Source organism: Balaenoptera musculus, chromosome 10 (genome assembly GCF_009873245.2).
Source record: "Balaenoptera musculus isolate JJ_BM4_2016_0621 chromosome 10, mBalMus1.pri.v3, whole genome shotgun sequence".
Lineage (NCBI taxonomy): Eukaryota > Metazoa > Chordata > Mammalia > Artiodactyla > Balaenopteridae > Balaenoptera > Balaenoptera musculus.
The window spans coordinates 66,642,023-66,663,338 of record NC_045794.1 but is presented as its reverse complement, the minus strand read 5'-3'; the positions used below and the strand labels follow the sequence as shown (position 1 = coordinate 66,663,338).

The 21,316-nt window shown below is 35.9% G+C and overlaps 1 protein-coding gene across 8 annotated transcripts in view; it reads left to right on the top strand.

The window, feature by feature from the left end:
- PPFIA2 (PTPRF interacting protein alpha 2) overlaps window positions 1–21,316 on the top strand; it is a 476,859-nt gene that overhangs the window by 336,047 nt on the left and 119,496 nt on the right. For all 8 annotated transcript variants that reach the window (XM_036867009.1, XM_036867010.1, XM_036867008.1 and 5 more), the window contains one exon: window positions 227–343. In XM_036867009.1, the coding sequence (XP_036722904.1) occupies window positions 227–343 (117 nt within the window). The remainder of the gene's footprint in view (window positions 1–226; window positions 344–21,316) is intronic.

The window sequence follows — 21,316 nt, the reverse complement described above, 5'->3', positions numbered from 1 at the left end:
AATATTTTCTTAATTTCACATTCCTATAAATATTATAAATGTTATTTGAAATGCTAACCTAAATCTTAGAAATATTTTTGAACTAATAATATGAGTAAAATTTAATGTTTATTTTCTGACTATTTGTTTGTATTCATTAGTTCTTAGCCACAGTCAAGTAAACTCAGTTTTCTTATATTTCATGCTCTATCTTAGATTTTAAAGGCATAGTGCTTTTATTTTGCAGATTGTTGCCTTGCGTGAACAAAATGTTCATATACAAAGAAAAATGGCATCAAGTGAGGGATCCACAGAGTCAGAACATCTTGAAGGGATGGAACCTGGCCAGAAAGTCCATGAAAAGGTATGACACATATGACATGCTCTTACATGGAAGTGTTTACTTTCTGTATCATTTGACAGGAGTATGAAATATTTGTGTCATTCATGTAATAAACATTACTGTGTTTTGACTTGTTGATCAAAAGTGCAGTATTATTTCCTTTATCATTAATTGCTCCTAATTTGATTCTCTCAAAAATATGTGTGGGTTTATGCACATATATATATTTGAATATTTCATTACTTGCTATTAACTTGATTCTCTTAAAAAGAATTTAATTACATATCTGTTTGAACGTATCTATAATTGAATAAATTATAAATTGAATAAATATCTAAATATATCTATATATCTCTATAGATATATTAATAATCTATATCCAGGACTGTTTAAAGTACAGTAACAATAATTTTGATTTATAAGTGGTATTATGTACAATTCATGACTAATCTATGGCTTATCACTGCAAAAAATTTTTTATAATATCTTATTTGACTTATTATTTTCCATGTGTTTGATAAGACCACAGCAGTACTCCAGTTAATGAGAAATTACGTAAAAAGATATCTGAAGTCATTAGACTTTTACTGTTTTTTAGAAGGAATTGATTTTCCTTTCGGGTGGGGCATAGACCCAGGCCAAGGAAACCAACAGTCTGTTTGGCGCTTTTCTGTGCTGAACCACTTGTTCCCAGCACAGGAGAAAGAAGGTCAGTTGCTGGTAGGTCTGGAATCAGATTAAGATGACATAGGCATTTGCACATCCTGCGCATGAGGCTTAGACCATCTCCTGGATATTTGCAAGTTATAGCTCTGGATGCTTGAGCTCCTTAATCATCAAGACCTCATAAATCAGGTAGCTAAATTGGTGTCATTTGGAATATCAGGAGGTTTTAAAACATAGCGATTAAGAAGCAAGTGACCGTACCACAAAACAAATAGCACTAGACTTCTTATCATAAAATAAATTGAGCACTTCCTTATTTTTCCAGTTGAAACAAATGGAGGAGCTTCTTATGTTTCCTCCTTCAACTGTAAAAGCAAAAGAAGCCAAGTCAACCAGACATTTCCTGAGACCGCCATCAATTCTGGTGGCTGAGAAGCAAACAACTCTTCATTAAAGGCTTTACTATTTTAGCCTTTATCCATGTATTTTATAGAAATCTTAAGCTAGGTATTAACAATAAGCTACAATCTGACAGCTAGATTTCATGAGCTATATTTCAAATTTGAATAAAACTTATTCCTCTTTTCTTCAGATAATTAAACTGACATTAATTCAGTAAATAAACCACCAAGCTCTTTAGAATAGGGCATTTGCACACAATCCTCAGTTTAGGAAACTAACATGTCATTTTACTATTACTGTTTCATTTTAATTATGTCATCAGTAATACAGTGCTATACCTTTCCCCAGAGAATTACAGAATGACATTGGTTTGAGTATGAAAATGGACTTTATGGTCATCTTGTCTTTTTCTTAGAAGTTTTCAAAATATAGTGATGCCATATTATGCTAATCTGGACTAAAATTAAAGAAATATGCTTTCAAAGGCATAAAGAACTTAAGATCCTGTCTATTCGCTAACAAACCATTTGGTGCTTAAAGCATTCCTCTAGTACTTCTGGGGAGTGGGGTACTCATACATGTAGTTTTTTTCAAATATTATTTTTTTTAAGATATAACCCCAAAATATTTAGGCATTATAGAATATAAGACAATTCATGTCAGATTAATTTTCAGAAACTGATTACAGAATTAGGATGAGGACCTATGAATAAATGATGTTTGTCTCTATTGGACTCAACAGATAGTGGTATATATGTGGAGGATTCTGAGTATTTGAAGACCTAAAGTACTTGTCTTTAACTTTCTTTGCCTTCCAGTTCTGGGTGAAGGCATTTCAGCCAGTGTAGAAGAGAAATTCTGTGCCATTGCTAACTCACTCACACTTTTTTATAGATGTAACTAAAGATTTTTAAACATTGTGATTATCGGCATACTTATTTTAAATTTCCCAATATTGTAGGAAGAGTGATTTCCAAATGCTTTGAAATAATGATATACTAGTATTTTTAAAAATATCATGCCCCTATCCTGCAATGTAATCCTAAAATATATGTCATATTTTTTTAATTTTAAAAATAAATAAACTGTGCTTTAATTCATATTACTCCTGAGATGATTCAAGAAAGTACTTTAAAAGTTTTATTTATATCATATTTCTTTGCCTGATATTTCCTTTGTTTTCAACTTTATTGAGATATAATTGACATATAAGATTATATAAGTTTCAGGTGTGCAATGTGATGGTTTGCTCTACAGATTGTGTAAAATTAAGGTATACAGTGTGATGATTTTGTATAAGTATATATTGTAAAATGATTACCATGATAAGATTAGTTAATTCATTCATCACCGTGTGTGTGTGTGTGGTGAGAAATTTAAGATTTACTTTCTTAACAACTTTCAATTATGCAATATTAACTATAGTCACCTTGCTGTACATTAGATCCCCAGAACTTATTCATCTTCTAACTGCAGACATTTTTTGATAAAAGCTGAAATAATATCCTAATTATTATTTTTATCATCCTTTTATAAATACTGCTAAATTATGCACCTGAACATTATAAATCATTTTTTCGAAATTATCCCCAATAACAGGATTATTTAAGGTATGTTAATACCATTAAATAACAAGTGTTATAAGATTGTAATTTAAATCCTAACACTTAATTTTTCAGTAACAAGTGTTTAAAAGGTATATTAAAACAAAGGAAAAGAGAATATTATTTTGGGGAGTGTCTATATTGGGGAGTAGCGAAGGTTATCAGCGTAGGATGACTGTAGTATTAGTGTATAAACTGCACAGGGGTTGTTTGGAGGAAACATGAAACTATTGTCAGGTACTGTGGAGCTGTCAGAAAGTGACTTGCAAATCCTAGTCACAAGGATCGCCCTTTGTTTAGGGCAGTAAAGTTACTTAAATTACATAGGGTGGGTTATTAGCCAACAGGAGAGGTTTTACGGCAGTGGCTTGAAAACTCTGTTCACAAAATAGTTGATAAAAATAGTCTCATAAAAGCACACTCCGAAACAGGCCTATTACTCATAGAAAAGTTGTGTAATTATTACCAACATTTTGAAAACAAAAATGAAAAGAAAAAATAAGCTTAACTGAAACAATTTTGTTTCTGTGCACCAGGGATTTAATCAGGTGTTCTAGAAGAGCATAATTATCCACGGGATAATAAAAAAATTTTCAGAACACTAAATTTTACCTCATTAAAAGTTCAGGACTAGGATCCATAACTTTCTTCCTGTTGCTTTCCAGAGGGGAGTTAACTTGTGAAAAAGAAATTTTAATAAACATGCTTCATTTGTAAAAGAGATAGTAATGCTCCTGGCTCATATATTCTGTACTTCCAATTATTTTTTCCAGCTGCAAATGTTTGCTAGGTAATGTGGGTAAGTAGTATGTTAGGCAGTGGTTGAGATTCAGAAGACATTCCCTGTAAAATTTGCAAAAGTGAAAATAATATGCAGTGAAAATAATCTGCCCAAATTAATATTGCAAAACATGATGAATAAAGTGGTGTCAAAAATGATACTAGAGTTTAAAGGAGGGATACATTAATTGTGACAGGAAGTGTCAGAGAGGCAGTGTGGAACAGTGACTTGTTTGAAGTCAGTAGACCTGGATTCAAATCCCATCTCTGCCAATAACTACCTGGGTGTCCTTACTCTGTAACCTCCCTGAGTATCAGTTACAGGTAAATAGTCATGCCTAACTTGTAGCTTCGTTGTAAAGAATAGAAACACTGACTATGAATGACAAAATTCTTGACACATTGATTACAAGCAATAAACAGTATGGTTATAATATTTATTAATACTGTGTTCTCATGGTCATTAATTTTTCAATAAATATTTAGCGGTGACCTTATTGAAGTGCTGGGAAATTTGTCCTGTTCTGGTGGTTGGGACGCTAATGAATAGGGCAGATGAGGGCACAGACAATAAACACATACATGTAAAAGGGAGTGAATGTGATCAAGGGGCAGGTGCGAGGTGGGTGGGGAGGATAAGTAGACATGGCACTGAAGGGCTTTTCAGGAGGTGGAGTTTGAACCGGAACCCAAAAGAGTACAGAGAGTCAATGGAAAAGCTTAGAGTTTTTGAAACAAAGGAAACACTAAGTGCAAATGCACCGACAGTGGGAAAGAGCTTCTTGGGCACGTTCTTGGGAAGAAAGGATGGCAGGGTAACATAGTCTAGCTGTCAGGAGAGGAAGAAGCAGGAGACAGGGCACACGGGGCGGTGAGCAGGGGCCAGATCATTTAAGTTCTTGTCAGCTGTAATAAGGAGTCCAATTTTATTTTCAGAGCAATGGGAAAACATAGAAGTGTTTTAAACATGGAAGCATCCTGATTAGATACTTTTTAAAAAATCAGTTGCACTACAATTTTATGTCCATTTATCATTTTTTCACATATAAGACTTCTGAAGCAGTTAGAGACTTTTTTTCCTTTTCTTAATTTTACAGACAATGAAATTGATGCCTACTTAGAAAAACTAAATGACTTATTTGTCCAGAGCAGGACGAGAACCCCGGTCTTCTCACCTCCTTTGTACTCTCATGTTCCTTCATGCCAGGATGCTTCCTCTAGGTGTTATTATTGATTTTTGAAAATTCATTCTAATCCAACCTTATTTTTTTCTGATCTTTTAGTCTTTCATAATTACACATATTTATTTGTCTAGAGTTGATTATTTTATTCTACTTGAGTATGATTTTTTTTTAATTCTTTACTTTTTTTCCCAAAAATCTCTGTTGTATTTTTTTACTCTGAACAGATGCTCCAAGGCAGTGGCATTTAAAATTTTTAACTACTATGAGTATGGCTTTTAAACCTGGGCAAGAGGGGTCCACAATTTAGCAGGTCTATCTCTGGCCTTCTGTGCCTCTCCCTAAGGATGAAGAGTCCGTGGGACCAGGGGAAATTGCACAGGTGTGAGCCACACCAGCACCCCTTTTTGACCACACGCCAAGTTCCTGGCAGCCCAGACTTTCTGACCACACAGACCTTAGCCTTCAGGGCCTGTATGAGCTTGTTTCTAGGAGCAACATCTGTCCCTGCCCACCCTCCGGTGCACCCATCCCTGGACCTAAGAAGAGGCCAAGGGATGCCTGTTTTTTGGGTCCCACGGAGTTTGAAAGCGCTGACTGAGGTATCCACATATACACAGGTAAAACAGACCAGTGTTCTGGAAGGAGCTGAGGCTGAGAAGAGAAGGAGAGCAGGCTGCAGTCCAGGGCCATATCTGGGTAACTAAGTTCTGGTGTGGAACTTCAAGGAGTCTGAGAATTATTCATTCTGGCCTAAAAGCCAGTGTGAAGGTATTATTTCAAGGAAGATAGTAGGACATATTTTTATTTGACAGTTTGTTAGCTTGATGTATAATTGTTACATATTTGGAGTTATGGCATGTAGGCCTCTCTTTGCTCTTTTGCCTTGGGCTCCACACACACTAAGGACCCATCTGCTACCCACTGTAAGAAATATGATTTAGTTGCAACATTTTACTGCGCACACACGTATGTGTGCATGTATATGTATACATCTGTGTGCATGTGGGTGTAAAACTGAAACTGAAGTTTCACAAAACAATAGTTACACTTTACTATATGCAATGCATTTTGATATTTTTTTGTTCATTAGTGACTGAGGAATTACCGTAGTTCTTCCCAGAGCTAAGGGTGGCTGATCTTTCCAGTGATCACACAACAACACATCCTTGGCACATCATGGGAGGTCCTTTCCAAACTGGCTGGCCTCTTCTCACCTCTCAAGCTTCTCTGCTTGTCACCCCACTTTGAACTTAGGTACTCTGCATGAACCGAGCTGATGCTCCCCTTTTCAAAAGTGTTGCCCTTGTTATTCTCTCCTCTTAGAATTTGACATTAATTTGTGACTGTTCTTTAAATTAATAAAATGCGACATAATAGATGGGTAATATGTAAATGTGCAGGCTGAAGAAATATAAAATCAGAAATAGATTTTTGTTTGCATTTTTTCACTTCTTTAATTCATGCCAGATAGGCAGAAGAACTTGGCCAAAAACATGTAAAACAAAATGAAGAATCGGTGGCAAGAATAATTCTGAGATCAGAAAATCTAGTAATTGTCTAATGGTTGCATTCTGTACATGAAGGACACTGAGCTGAAGTTTTATAAAAGATGAAATATGGGATGTGCCTTTACCAAAAGTAAGGGTTTTGTGGATTTTTAGTGATACAAGGCTGTTTTAGACTGAACCACCAAGGACAAAAATGGGCACTTAGAAAAAGTTGATATAACTTTGTGAGCAATATGCACCTCAGTAATGACAAAAGACCTTTATTTCCTCATGCTATTGTGCCATGTTATGAAATACCACAATATACAAATTCTACATAGTCTCATACAAACCTGTTAGCTGTATGTTTAAATGTTTGGCTTATGAATATACCACATATCTATTTAAAAATACTGTAAGATACCAGTTATCACAAATGCTATTCTTTCAAAGATCTCTGCTATGTTCCAGCTGAAAGCCCTCATCCATAGGGATGTGTCCAGTTATTAACTGTATTTTGCCCATTTTTATGCCTTCTTCACTCCATGTCAACTACTGCCAGTAACTGTTCATCCAAAAATTCAGTTCTTTGTTAATTGTGGCTTATTTTATGCATTATTGATTAAGCCCCAGTTTCTTCTCTGTATCAAAGATAATTATCATTTGAATTTTTTTACATCTGAATAGCCCTAACAGAATATTTTATTCTGTGTGTTGATCCCCTGTGTAGTGATCTAATTTCTCATAATGACATGATAATAGTGTATACTTCTCTTTTAATTCATCAATTGAATTTTCAAGCAATGAAACCAAACAGAACTATGGGGTTTATGAATTTGCTATTTTGGGATTGGCACACCTCCTAACAAAAAGAAGGTCCAAGTATAGCCCTCGATATATGAGGCAGGAGTGGCCTAGAGGACTACGATTGGCTAGAAAAGGGCCCAGAAGAGGCAAGGTTAGGCTGTTTCATGGTTCATCCATATGCACAGGAAGTTAGACTGTATCAATTTTATAGGAGTTGAGTATCAATTTTATAGGCTAGGAAGATTATGACCAAAAGTCATCTTTTATATACAATGGCAAAAATAAGAAGTAAAAATCTAATGTTGTATGGAAACTTACTAAGTTCAAAACAAATCTCTCTCTGAATGCAGTGACTGGATTTTTATGCTTTCACTATACTTTTTTTTTTTAAATTTATTTATTTATCTATTTATTTATTTATGGCTGTGTTGGGTCTTCGTTTCTGTGCTAGGGCTTTCTCTAGTTGTGGCGAGCGGGGGCCACTCTTCATCGCGGTGCACGGGCCTCTCACCGTCGCGGCCTCTCTTGTTGCGGAGCACAGGCTCCAGACGCGCAGGCTCAGTAGTTGTGGCTCACGGGCCTAGTTGCTCCGCGGCATGTGGGATCTTCCCAGACCAGGGCTCGAACCCATGTCCCCTGCATTGGCAGGCAGATTCTCAACCATTGCGCCACCAGGGAAGCCCCTTGCACTATACTTTTAATAGATGGGAAGTGAAAGTGGAATTGACTCCTCCATCTTTAATAACAAATTTAGTATCATTTATATTATTAGCCCAGATTTGAGAGAAGCAGAAAAAACAATTTTTTGCTGAAGTAGGATCGTTTCAGACTTTAAAAGGCTGAGTGATTCACAAGAGTTTGACAGAAAGTTTGTTCATTTATCTCTGTCCTATTGGCATAATTTGAGTGTCTAGTCTGTGACAGGGACTCTGCTTTCTTATAGGGATATAGAGAAGAACAAATACTTTTCCTTCCCTCTTCATTGCTTTGTCTGATCTTTAAGCCAATCCAGGAGAATTTTTAAGTCCATCATTCAGATGTTCTGCAATTGGCCTAATTTTATTTTTCACTTTGGTAGAGTTTATCCATCTTAACATTTCTCATGAAGCACGAGTTCCCCAGAAATTTAATGGATGTTTTACAGAACCCACTCTCCCCAAAAAAGAGATTTCTCAGGACAAGAATATTAGTATATATTATGCTATACAATTTGGAGCTGTTATCTTTACTATAGTATTTATTAAAATTTATTAAAATTGCCCAAGGGGAAACATAGTACACAGTGTTTCCTAAACTTGTATGACCAGAAATTCCCTTTATCTGCAAGAGAATTGCATGTGCCAAAATGAGTATTCTGAAAAATATACCTTAATGCTGGCTCTGGCCTTTTAAAGATAGGCAGACTGTTCTTCAAAGCTGTCTGTAAACCTCATTAACAAAAGGGCTACATGCCAATGAGAACAAGATAAATAACTTGTATAAAGCCCTTTACATTTTCCAAAAGTACTTTTACATAGTTGTTTTATTGGATTCCTGTAATAACCCTGTGATGTTTGTAGAGCAAAGATTACTGGCTCAAAGTCAGATAGCCTGTGAGCAGGATGAGCTGAGATAAATAGTGTAACAAGTATACAAATATTAAAAGTGAACATGGGTGAAAAAGGTAGCATATAAACTACCTGATTTCATGGATTTCAAAATATAAGAGTATTTACTTTAAGCAAAGTCTTAAATCTGTCCAGATGTCTAAAAGCATGAAAGAGCTTATTAGACTGAGCATGAGTCTTTAAAAAAATTTTAAAAAACAACAACAAAAAACCTTAGACAAAGAAAACTTTGTTACACCCGTGAGTTACACCATGTGATGTCTCCACAATCATCTAGTCAAGTGTACTTCTCCAGCGACTCTTACTGTGCTCTCCTTTGCCGTCAGTTTTTTTCTTCATCCATCCCATTCCTATAACATACAAAGTTCTTCCAACTTAAAAGAAATTCTCTTTTGGTCCTACTTATAGCATCAGCTATTGCTCTATTTTCTACTCCCCTGTGCAGCAAAGCTCTTCGAAAGGGTCATCTACTCACTCTCCCTAGTTGCTTTCTTTGCTTTCTTTGTAAACCTATTCCAGGAAGGTCTTTGCTCCACCACTACACAGAAACCTCTCCTGTTACCATCCTCACTAATTTTATATTGCTAAATACAGTGGCCAATTCTCAGCCCTTCTTGAGTTGATGTCATAGTTGTTCACCTTTTTTTTTTTTTATTAGATTCGCCTTTATTTTTCACTTGCAGTATAGGAAACTTCACTCTCTGTTTTTCTCTTCCCTCACCAGTGGCTCTGTCTCAGTCTCTTTCCTTGGATCGTATTCTTCTTCCTGACTTCTTTTTTTTAAGCATCTAGATAGGTACTTTATGTCCAGTGAGAGATTATTTTGTCCTGAGAGTTACATTAAATTTGCTTTAAACTCCTATCCCTATCCAATGGAAACTCCTATATACTTTCCAAGATTTTTTCAAGTTCCAGAAAGTTTACATTCTCAAGGTCAGACCTTGCTCTAATATTTATTTGTTTGTTTGTTTGTTTATTAAAGTATAGTTGATTTACAATATTATATTAGTTTTAGATGTACAACATAGTAGTTCAGTGTTTTTATAGATTATACTCCATTTAGAGTTACTATAAAATATTGGCTATATTGCCTGTTTTCTTCTTGAATTCTTAATGTTGAGGTGACCCGGGGCTCGGTTCTCCATCTTTTCTGTCAGTGATTTCAATCAGCCTCATAGCCTTAAATGCTGTCCATATGCTAATGACTTACAAATCTTTACCTCTACAGACCCTACAACCAAGTATATATATATCCAACTGCCTATTGAACATCTATCATCTCCACATGTGTATCTAAAAGGTACTGAACCTTAAAATGTCAAAAACCTTACCTTTTGATATTCCCCTCCAAAACTCCCTGCATCTTCTCCATCTCAAATGATGGAAATCTCACCTTTCCAGTTGTTCAATGTAAAGAATTTGGAGTTATCCTCAAGTCCTCCCTGTGTCTCACACCCCACATCAAACTGTAAAGAAATTCTATTTGCTCTACTTTCAAAATATATCCAGAATCTGCCACTTCTCACCACTTCCACTAAGCACTCTGCTCTAAACCACTATCATCTCTCACCTAGATTATTGTAATCACCTCCTTCCAAGTCTCTCTGCTTCTCTTGTGGGCCCTTATTGTCTATTTTTAACATGACATGAATCAGAGTGATGCTTTAAAACATAAATCTGAACGTGTCAATCATATGCTCAAAACTCTGCAAATGCTTCCCATTTACACAAGGCTCTGCATGATTTGACTTTCCTCATTTTATGACTTCATCTCCACCATCACCCCAGCCACACTGGCCTCCTGTTTACTTCTGACTTGCCCTTCCTTCTGTCGAGAATGCCCTTCTTCCAGATATCTGTGTGGCTATCCTCACTTCCATCAAGCCTTTGTTCAAATGTCATCAATATATTCTAATATTCTAATATAAAGTATAATTCATTTATTTATAATGTCTATAATTTATAGTCTGTCACCCCAGCTAAGAATAAACTCCATGAGGGTTAAAATCTGTTTTATTCCTGGTGAAGCTTAGGTGCCTAGAACAGCTCGTGGCACATGGTAATCCCTTAATAAGAATATGTTAAATAAATAAATACCACACTATTTTAACTATTATAACACTAAATCTTGATCCTTAGAGTTTAATTATAATATCAGCTTTTTAATTCCCATTTTAAAACCCTATTGATATTTTCACTGAAATTGCTTAAATAAATTAATTAATTTGGGGAGAATAGTCACCTCTATGATATATTATCTTGCCATCTGTAATATGTTTTGAGTCTCCATTTATTTGTGTATTGTTTTATGTTCTTCTATAAAATTGTTTAATTTTTCACATAGAGGTATGGCAGATTGTTAGATTTTATTTCTTATATATTGGTTCAATACAGTGTGGAACAGCGTGGGTCAGAATGGTATGCTTGACTTCATAGTCTTTAAAGTATCACTTCAAAATCGGTGGCCCCTCAAAATCAAATGCCACCCAGGTACTATTGCAACAACCCACTGACATACAAGCTAAATGAAACCATTCCATACCAATCACTGGCCTGGTTTTGAAGTTCCACTAACAGTAGTTTCATTCCCTAACTGAGTGGTTCTTCAGAGGTTTTCCTTTCTCCAAGTTATATCAGACTGAGGCTTAGTTTCACACTTAAGTTCCCAAATGCATCAAGATGACTGAGCCAGGAAGGTTTTTCCAGTCTTAGCCACACACCAAGCTGGAACCTGCTGACATTGGATAGTGAACTCAGGTCTCAGTCCAAACTCTTACTTCCCTCATGGTAAATTCTCCTTGTGATCTCTTGGAGCCCTTTCTGATCTAGTCAATTGTCTTAGTCTGTGAGAGAATTTGAAATAACACTGAACTTCACAATTAAACGGAGAGCAATTGAAAGTCTCTCAACATCATTAATCATTAGAGAAATGCAAATCAAAACTACAATGAGATATCATCTCACAGCAGTCAGAATGGCCATCATCAAAAAATCTACAAACAATAAATGCTGGAGAGGGTATGGAGGAAAGGGAACCCTCTTGCACTGTTGGTGGGAATGTAAATTGATACAGCCACTATGGAGAACAGTATGGAGGTTCCTTAAAAAACTAAAAATAGAACTACCATACAACCCAGCAATCCCACTACTGGACATATACCCTGAGAAAACCATAATTCAAAAAGAGTCATGTACCAAAATGTTCATTGCAGCTCTATTTACAATAGCCAGGACATGGAAGCAACCTAAGTGTCCATCAACAGATGAATGGATAAAGAAGATGTGGCACATATATATATACAATGGAATATTACTCAGCCATAAAAAGAAATGAAATTGAGTTATTTGTAGTGAGCTGGATGGACCTAGAGTCTGTCATACAGAGGAAGTCAGTCAGAAAGAGCAAAACAAATATCGTATGCTAACACATATATGTGGAATCTAAAAAAAAAAGAAAAGAAAAGAAATGGTCATGAAGAACCTAGGGGCAAGACAGGAATAAAGACACAGACCTACTAGAGAATGGACTTGAGGACATGGGGAGTGAGAAGGGACGAAGTGAGAGAGTGGCATGGACATATATACACTACCAAATGTATAATAGATAGCTAGTGGGAAGCAGCCACATAGCACAGGGAGATCAGCTTGGTGCTTTGTGACCACCTAGAGGGGTGGGATAGGGAGGGTGGGAGGGAGGGAGACGCAAGAGGGAGGAGATATGGGGATGTATGTGTATGTATAACTGATTCACTTTGTTATAAAGCAGAAACTAAAACACCATTGTAAAGCAATTATACTCCAATAAAGATGTTAAAAAAAAAAAAAAGAAAGTCTCTCTTTTCCTCTCCCTCCAGAGGTTTCATGCTAATTGTGCAAACCCCCTCCCCCCACCACCCCGCCCCATCAAAACACTGTGGAAGAAATCATTTATCAAGGCTCCACTAAATATTCTTCCTCTGGGACAGGGGTGTATACTTTTCTTATATTTACATATCTAAAAGGACTGCTTAGTAATTCTTCCAGCTAGAAAGATCCTCTTCAGTGTTACTTCTGTATTCTATAGCTGAACAAAGAAACATTTGAAGACTTTCAATTGAAAACAAAAATAAAAAACAATAACAAACAAAATAACTCCTTATGCACACTTCATCTCCTTATATCTTCTAATTATATAGATTAAGAATTGTACAGATGAATGTTTTTCCACATTAATAATTCAATATTTTTATTTCATGTTGTAATATGAGAAATAGCTACTTTTTATATTTATGAGTGTTATTAACATTGATCATGGCAACAATTGACTAGAAATTTCTCATCTTTTATTTAGATTTAAGACACTATAAAAATGAAGTATATGTCTATTAAGCCACATACATCAGCTAGTGAATTATGTGTATTCTAGTTTAAGCATTATAAGAACTTCAGAATAACAGAAATTCCTCAGATGAAAAGATTCTTAAATTCAGTGGAAATTAAAAAGTGGCCTAGAATTTCTGTAAAGATAATAAATCTGTTTTATACTTATTAACAAAACACTATTGATCACATTAAACTAAGAACCGACAAGCAAAGGTCTATTGCTGGATATTTTAATTGAATAAAATTATCAGGAATTTACTGTATCATAATGAGTTTGCATATCTCAGTGTTTAACAGTAAAATTATTAATGGAGAAGTAACTATAAGAAATCATCTGGGGGGGCTCCCCTGGTGGCTCAGTGGTTAAGAATCTGCCTGCCAATGCAGGGGACACAGGTTCGAGCCCTGGTCCAGGAAGATCCCACATGCCGCAAAGCAACTAAGCCCGTGTGCCACAACTACTGAGCCTGCATGCTAGAGCCTGCGTGCCACAACTACTGAAGCCTGCGTGCCTAGAGCCCATGCTCTGCAAAAAGAGAAGCCACCACAATGAGAAGCCCACGCACCTCAACGAAGACCCAATGCAGCCAAAAATTAATAAATAAAAATAAATACATTTATTAAAAAAAAAAAAAAGAAATCACCTGGTCTAGAAACCTTCCAAGCAGGGCAATATTTAGTCAATTCTATTATAGAGGTTTGTTTCTTCTCATCTTTCAGAAATAAGAGATAAAGTCAAGTCGTTCCGTTTGAAATATTACATTAAAAAATAATTAGTTGATTCTAGAGTCTAATATTCTTGGGTCTATTATCACATCTTTTATTATATTTATTTCACCAACAATTTTATTATTTTATTACTTTGAAGCTTTTCCTCTTTATGCCAGTTTTTTAGGTTTGATGAATAAATTAGATACAGTTATTAGTAAAGTACCTGGATAATATAGATCTGTGGTTCTTAATCTCAACTAAACATTGCAATTACTTAGGGAGATTTAAAAACAATTATATGTCTGGACCCCACCCTTGCATATGGTCTAGAGTGGTTTCCATTCTATATTTTTATTCAGTTCTTCCAAGGATTCTAATGGTTGAGAATAACTGATGTGGAATACAAATATTAGTTCTGCTTTGTTATAGGCTCTAGGTTTGCAGGGATTGTAAATAAATGATTTACATATAATGAAACAGATTTAAGGAGTCACTGTGGAATTAGACGTAACAGCTGTGAATTCTGTACTGGAGAATTTCAAATCAAAGACAAAATGTTGTTATTTGTTGGACAAGATTTGAAACCTGAAGTCAGGTCTGATTTTTGAGAGCTAAAAGCAATATGGAGATTAACAAAAACAGTGTAGGCAGATGCCCAAAAGCCATAGCCTTGAAGCATTAGGAATCCCCAGTGCTGAATTGCTATCTGGTCCTTATGAATTTGGTTAATTGGTTGCTTTATTTGGTTTATTCTTTTTTCCCACATTATGCTGCATTTAAGCAGGAGTCTTCATATTCTGAGTACCCAACCTAGTGTCTGGCATATGGTAGAAGCTAAACAGAGTTTTGGTGATTGAATGAATGAATAAATGAAACAATAAGTAGATTTAATGAATGGATAAATGAAATGATAAATGAACAAGAGAGAATGAACAAAAAGAGAGAGAAAATTGACAAAAGAAGGAAGTAAGGAGAGGGGTAGGTAGAGAGAAAGTACAGACTCCTAGGAATATGAAACTGGAATACCTTCATTCAAATCTTAATCTTATGACTTTTTAGTAGTGTGACCTTAAGCAAAATACATTCTGTGCTTCAATTTCCTTTTCTGTATCCAATAGGTTGTTACAGGGATTAAAGAGTTAATGCACATAATGCATGTGGAACAGTACCTGACACTTAGTCAGAACTTAATAATGTTAGGGAAATGGATTAATTGTTACAAATGAAAGCTTAGAGCCAGAAAAATTTTTAGCTATAATTTCTTGGATAAGTACTCAATAAATGTTAGCTATTATTATAATTTGTCATTACTCTAGTGAAAGATACTGTTGTATACGGGAATTTGGAGGCAAATCCAAATTTGAGAATTTGAAGTAAAATGAGGAGTACAACGATCTCTTGGAATAAAAGGAAATATTTGCTAGGGTATCAGATTGACTGAAGTCTTCCAAGTCCCTTCTTTGGTCAAGGCCTGGTCTCAGATTTACTCATATAGTCCACATACAGACTTCATTATCAGCCTATGGAATCCCTGACTGGTTCCATCTTTCATTCTGTTATGTATATTTCTTTCATCCTAATACATTGATGACTCTCATGGAATTTACAATGAACTATCAGCTCTAATTTTTGTTACTTATTATTTTTATGCCTATGAACACTTCCTTTTTTTGGATTTGGGGTTTTTTTCTTTATTCTTTGTTCTCCATTTCTTTAGTACTACATTTCTCTTTTCCTCACAGAATGAAATATATTTTATTACTTTCCTGTTTTAAGGATTTCTTCATATCCGCTAAAGAATTATTGGTGCTGGATATTTATGTTAATGATTGAAAATCTTAGTGTAACTTCTTTGACCAGACAATCAATAATTCATCTCTAACCATAAAATTTCATAGAACTATTTTCAAAAATGAAATGGAACTGCTTATTGTTTACCCCTTAAATGCTGATGAATTTTAAGTATATCTATGCCTCTAATATCTGAATTAATAGTAAGATAAATTCCTAATTTCCACTCTTTAGCATCTTTTTCTATTTTCTCTAGAAAGATTAATAAACCATGAGAAGTAAAATGCATAAAAGAAAAAAAGAGCTTTTTGAAATTCATTAGGAGAGAATCAAAGACTTTTATGTTTTAGTCATGAAAAACATGGGCAGGGAGGTGTCAAAAATGTACAAGTCAAGTTCAGAAATATGTTCATAATAAAGTTTAAATTATCAGCTGCCGTAGTGACTATAGTTAACAATACTGTATTGTGTATTTGAAAGTTGCTAAGAGAGTGGATCTCAAATGTTCTCACTACAAAATAAAAACGGTAATCATGTGAGGTGATGGCTGTGTTAACTAACCTTATTGTGGTCATCATTTCACAATGTATATATACATCAAATCATCACTTTATACACCTTAAACTTACACAATGTTATATGTCAGCTATATCTCAGTAAGTCTGGGGAAAAATTGTCTACTACCAAGTGTAATAGCTCCTGAGGAAAATGAAAAAGGTCAACCAAATATTCATTCCACATGGGCAGCACCATCGAACTCTAAAAATTTATCATTAACATAGCTCCTAAATCCTCTGGAATAGCTTGTCAAGAAATATCTATCCAAGGGAGAAATCAATTATTAAGTTATGTTAATTTAGCAATTTAAATGCCCTCTATTCTGTACACTCAAGAGGCACTGTCATCACTTAAAAAGCAGTGTGAAAAATTATTTATTATTATGTTTAACAAACTGCCAATCTTTGGCAGGAGAGCAATGTATGGCCACACATATATGCCCAAAATAAGTAATAACCATTAAAGGAGCATAAAATGCAGAATTAAAATGGTCACATTAGTAATTTAACTGTACCACTGTTTTTTAAACATGTTAGAGTATTCTTTAATATATGCTAAAGCTAGAAGTAGAGTGAAAAAAATATTAATGGTTAGGTCATTTTGCCAGAGATTATCAAATTCAAAGAGAGACCTATTTCCATTTTTTACCTGGTGTAATATGGAAGAACATGTCTAAATTCCTGGCTTCATCTCATGAGAAGTCACTGTGACTGTGACATGATGAGGCCTCTGGGGCTTCATTTATTCCACTTGGTCTTACACATAGCCTGTCTATTTTGACCATATTATTTATTTTAAGGTGCATTTGTAACAATGGTTTCCTAATTTTACTTCAAATTTTTCCACTCTTATAGATAATTCATCTATATAGTGCTTTTAAAACAGGATAAAAAAAGACTAAATTCCCTGTCATAAACTTTATACAATGAAAGCTAAGTATATTGTCACTATATTTCTTTTCTTTTTGAATCCTTACTGTTTTTCCTAAAACTCATCATTTTCATTAATAGAAACATTCATTCATTCATCCAACAAATAGATTTTTGTGGAAGATGCTATTCTGGTCACTACAGACATAGAAGTAATCAAAACATTTATTTAGTCAACAAAAGTCTATTGCATCATGTGCCAGGCATCTTTCTAGACACTTGTGATACACCAAAGAGTAAACATATGAAGGCTCTTTACCTCCTGAAATTTATAATCCAGCAAGTTGGAGGAGGTTAGCAGAAAATAAACAATAAATATAAATAAGTAAATCATTTGTCATGTTAGAAGATGATAAATGCCATTGAAGAAAAAAAAATTAGAGAAACACAAAAGGATCAAGAGTCCTAGGGAGACATAGGGATGGAGACAGTTTGCACTTTTAAATAAGGTGGTCAAGATTGGCGTCCTTGAAATTGTTGAGGTTTTTAGTCATGTGGGTGACTAGGGGAAGAGCATTCCAAGCAGAAGGAAGAACTAAGCAAAGACTGTAACTTGGGACAGTGATTGACTTTATTAGAGAAACAATGAGTTTGCCAGTGTGGCTGAAGCAAGAGAGCAAATGGGAGAATAGTAGCAGAGAGTTCAGAGAGGTAAAGGCATGGGGGGAGGGGAAGGCAGTAGGGGAGGGGAAGGGGGATGGGGCAGTGGTTATTGCTCACTGTAAGTTTTCACTCTTGTGGTGTGTAGAATGAAAAACCATTGTAGTGTTTTGAGCAGAGGAATAACTTTATCTATCATGTAACAAGATCACCATGGATCACTCTGGTTGTTTTAAGAATGAACATGAAAGGACAAAGTTAGAAGCAAAGAGACCAGTTAGGAGGTTATTACAGTGATTCTAGTGAGAGTAGATGATGCAGACAAGGGCTGGTGTTGAGCAGGAAAAACCAGCTACCAATCCCAGGTGAGGATTTGCATGGAGGATGGCAAAGATCATAACAATAGCAACCACCAGAAGTCGGAGCCCACATACCTCAGCCTATTGCATCTTCTGGGGTTGTGGAGTCAGCAAAGAGGACTGACGACAACAAGGAGCTCCTTGACATGCAGAAGGTAGCATACATGGGTAAGATTCACATGTACTGCAAAGATAAAGCAAACATGTTTTCCTAATAGATTTCCCCTGCTCTGCTCATAGAATCTTCCTCCGGTTCCCATCTCACCCAGAGTAAAAGTCAAAGTTCTACGGTGATCTCAAGAACCCACATCATCTGCCCATCTATATCCACTCCCATCCTCTTGCTGTAGTTCATTCCATTCTAGCCACACTGGGTCCCCTTGAAAATTCTAAACCTACTTGTGTCTCCCAACCTTTGATCTTTCCAACTGGAACAACACTACTCACAGAAAGGAGAAGAGAGGCAGCAAGATCAGCATCTGTAGCCTGCACAAATCTCCCATGACTAGGGAATTGGTCCTTCCTGGTAGCAGAGGCAGGACAATGGACTGCACGCACCCTGCTCATGCTGCAGGGGAAGACCCGTTCTCTTCCCATGAGGGACAGATACACTGGTGGGGCTGGCCAGGTGACATATAGCACATACAATACAAGGAAGTTCACTGCATACCTAGAACAGGGAAAAGGTTTCTCCTAATAAGGAAGAAGAATCTGGGGCCAAGTTACAGCTTGACACCTAGCTTCCATGTAGGGGAATATTCCAGACGCAGGACATTGACTGGGCAATCCTGGAGAGGGTTGGCAGTTTGCATGAAGACTGCCTCCCCAACAGGTGACAGCAGTAGACAGCATGAAAATGAGTCATATTTATTCTATTGCAAAGATAAGGCAAACATGTTTTTCTAATAGACTCAGTAGGAGACGGGAGAAAAAGAGAGGACTTGGTGGTGACTCCAAAGTTTTTCAGCCTGTGCAAGCATATGGAAGGATGGAGTTTTTACCAACTGAGCTGGTGAAGGTTGAAGGTGAAACAGATTTGGGGAAGAGGCACAGGAATTTGGTTTTGAACATTCTGAGTTTGGTTGGACTGCCTATTTGATATTCAAGCAGGAAAATGGAGTAGCAGTTGAACATACAAGAATATACAGGTTAAGCCCGGGATAGAGAGAAAATTTAGGAATATATAGTTTAGTGAGTGAGACAACAAACAAAATACATATTACATAGCAGAAATAAAAGACCTCTCTGATAAAGTGATATGTGAAGAGATCTTTAAGATACATTCTTGGTCACCTTTGATGATCCTCCCCTCTGACTCCACAGGTGGCCTCATCCAGTGTTATAATTTTTCATAGGAAACCTCCATTCCCTGCCTACTCCTGACTGCAGGCTCATGCAGCAGCCTAAGAGACTTCACTTTGACATCTCACAATTACCTCAAACTTTGTTTCCAAAACCCAGTTCTTTATTTTACCCCATCCTAATCCCAAATCTGTTTCTTCTGAAGATTCCCCCCTTTTCTATAAATAGCAACACCATTCTTCTAGTTGAAGACCAAAATTCTTAAAGTCATGCTTGAGTCTATGCTTTTGGTCACATATCACGTCTAATCCATTGAAAGAATATGACCAATTCTCACAAGCTTCACTGCTAACACCCTGGTCCAAGCCAGCATTATCATCCACCTGGATTATTTAAAAGCCTCTACAACTCACCTTTTTAATTTTTATCCTTTACTCCTACAGTCTGGCTTTTACAAGAAAGCAGAGGGATGCGTTGAAAATGTGAGATCATGCCACTCCTCTGCTCAGCACCTTCATAGGGTCCCCATCTCACCCAGAGTCAAAGCCAAAGTCCTGCAATGATCTCAAGAACCCGCATCATCTCAAGAACTCATATCATCCTTCCACCTACACCCACTCCCATCTTCTTGCTGTAGCCTATTCAATTCTAGCTACAACGGGTGGCTTTAAAAATCCTATACCCACTTGTGTCTCCCAGTTTTTGATTTTTCTGTTTCCTCTGTCAAGTAAACACATAATTTATGCTTTCATTCTGGGTTTGGCTCAATGTTTTCTTTGCATAATCAATTCCCCTAGTATATGCTTGACCCAAATACTGCATGTGACATCTTATACTGAAAAAATTTTCATTGTCTCTCTGAAATTCAAATTTACCTGGGTAGGTGAAAAATTCGGGAGATGGATGATGGTGAGAGTTGCACAAAAATGTGAAGATACTAGTGCCACTGAACTGTACAGTTAAATATGATTAAAATAGTATGTTTTATATTATGACTTTTACCACAATAAACAAATTTTTTTAATAAAAAAAAATAAAGTGCATTCCAAAGGAAAAAAAATTTTAACTGGGTACCCTGTATTTCATCTGGCAATTGTAACTGTGGGGAAGTGGGAAGGAAAACTGGATGCTGAGCAGGCAAGCAAAAATTGTCCACTACAGGTAGTTAAGAAAGGCTTTACACAGACCACCAGGATCATGAGATGAACAGGTTGCCAGCAAATGTTTACAGGTAACTTCCCTGTTCAAAAACCTTTGATGACTCTCTGTCATTCTGTTTAGTACCCAAAGTTCATGCTATTTCATATGAAAAGCTAAGGACTTCTTAATGTATGCTGGCCCTCCCTTTCAGGTCTCATATTCTCCCATTTCCCCATAGCACGTCTTTTGCTCTGCACACAGGACTACTCATAATCCCCCTGCAGAGAATGCCTCCCTGCCTTTGCTCATGTTGTTTCCCCTTCCTGGAATAACTACCCCCTCCCTTATTTTACTTGAAATATAATTGCTTACCTTCAAAAACCCAACTCAAAGAGTGTCACAAAAGGTATCTTCTTTCTGCTCCCATAACACAAATATGTAAGCAAAACATAACTCTATGATAATATTTCATTACAGTACTTAATAACTGTTTGTGTGTCACTTCTCTGCTTGATGAAAATTCCTTAATGTCGGGAATGTATCATCATATTTTTTAAAAATCCTAAAACCTAATTTCTTCCATTTGGCACATAGTAGGTGCTCAATAAATAATTATTGATTGAATCAAAATATATAATTAAAACATTTTATCATCTGAGCCTTTATTGCCTTTGAAAACTAGTAATTTAAGTGTATACTTATATA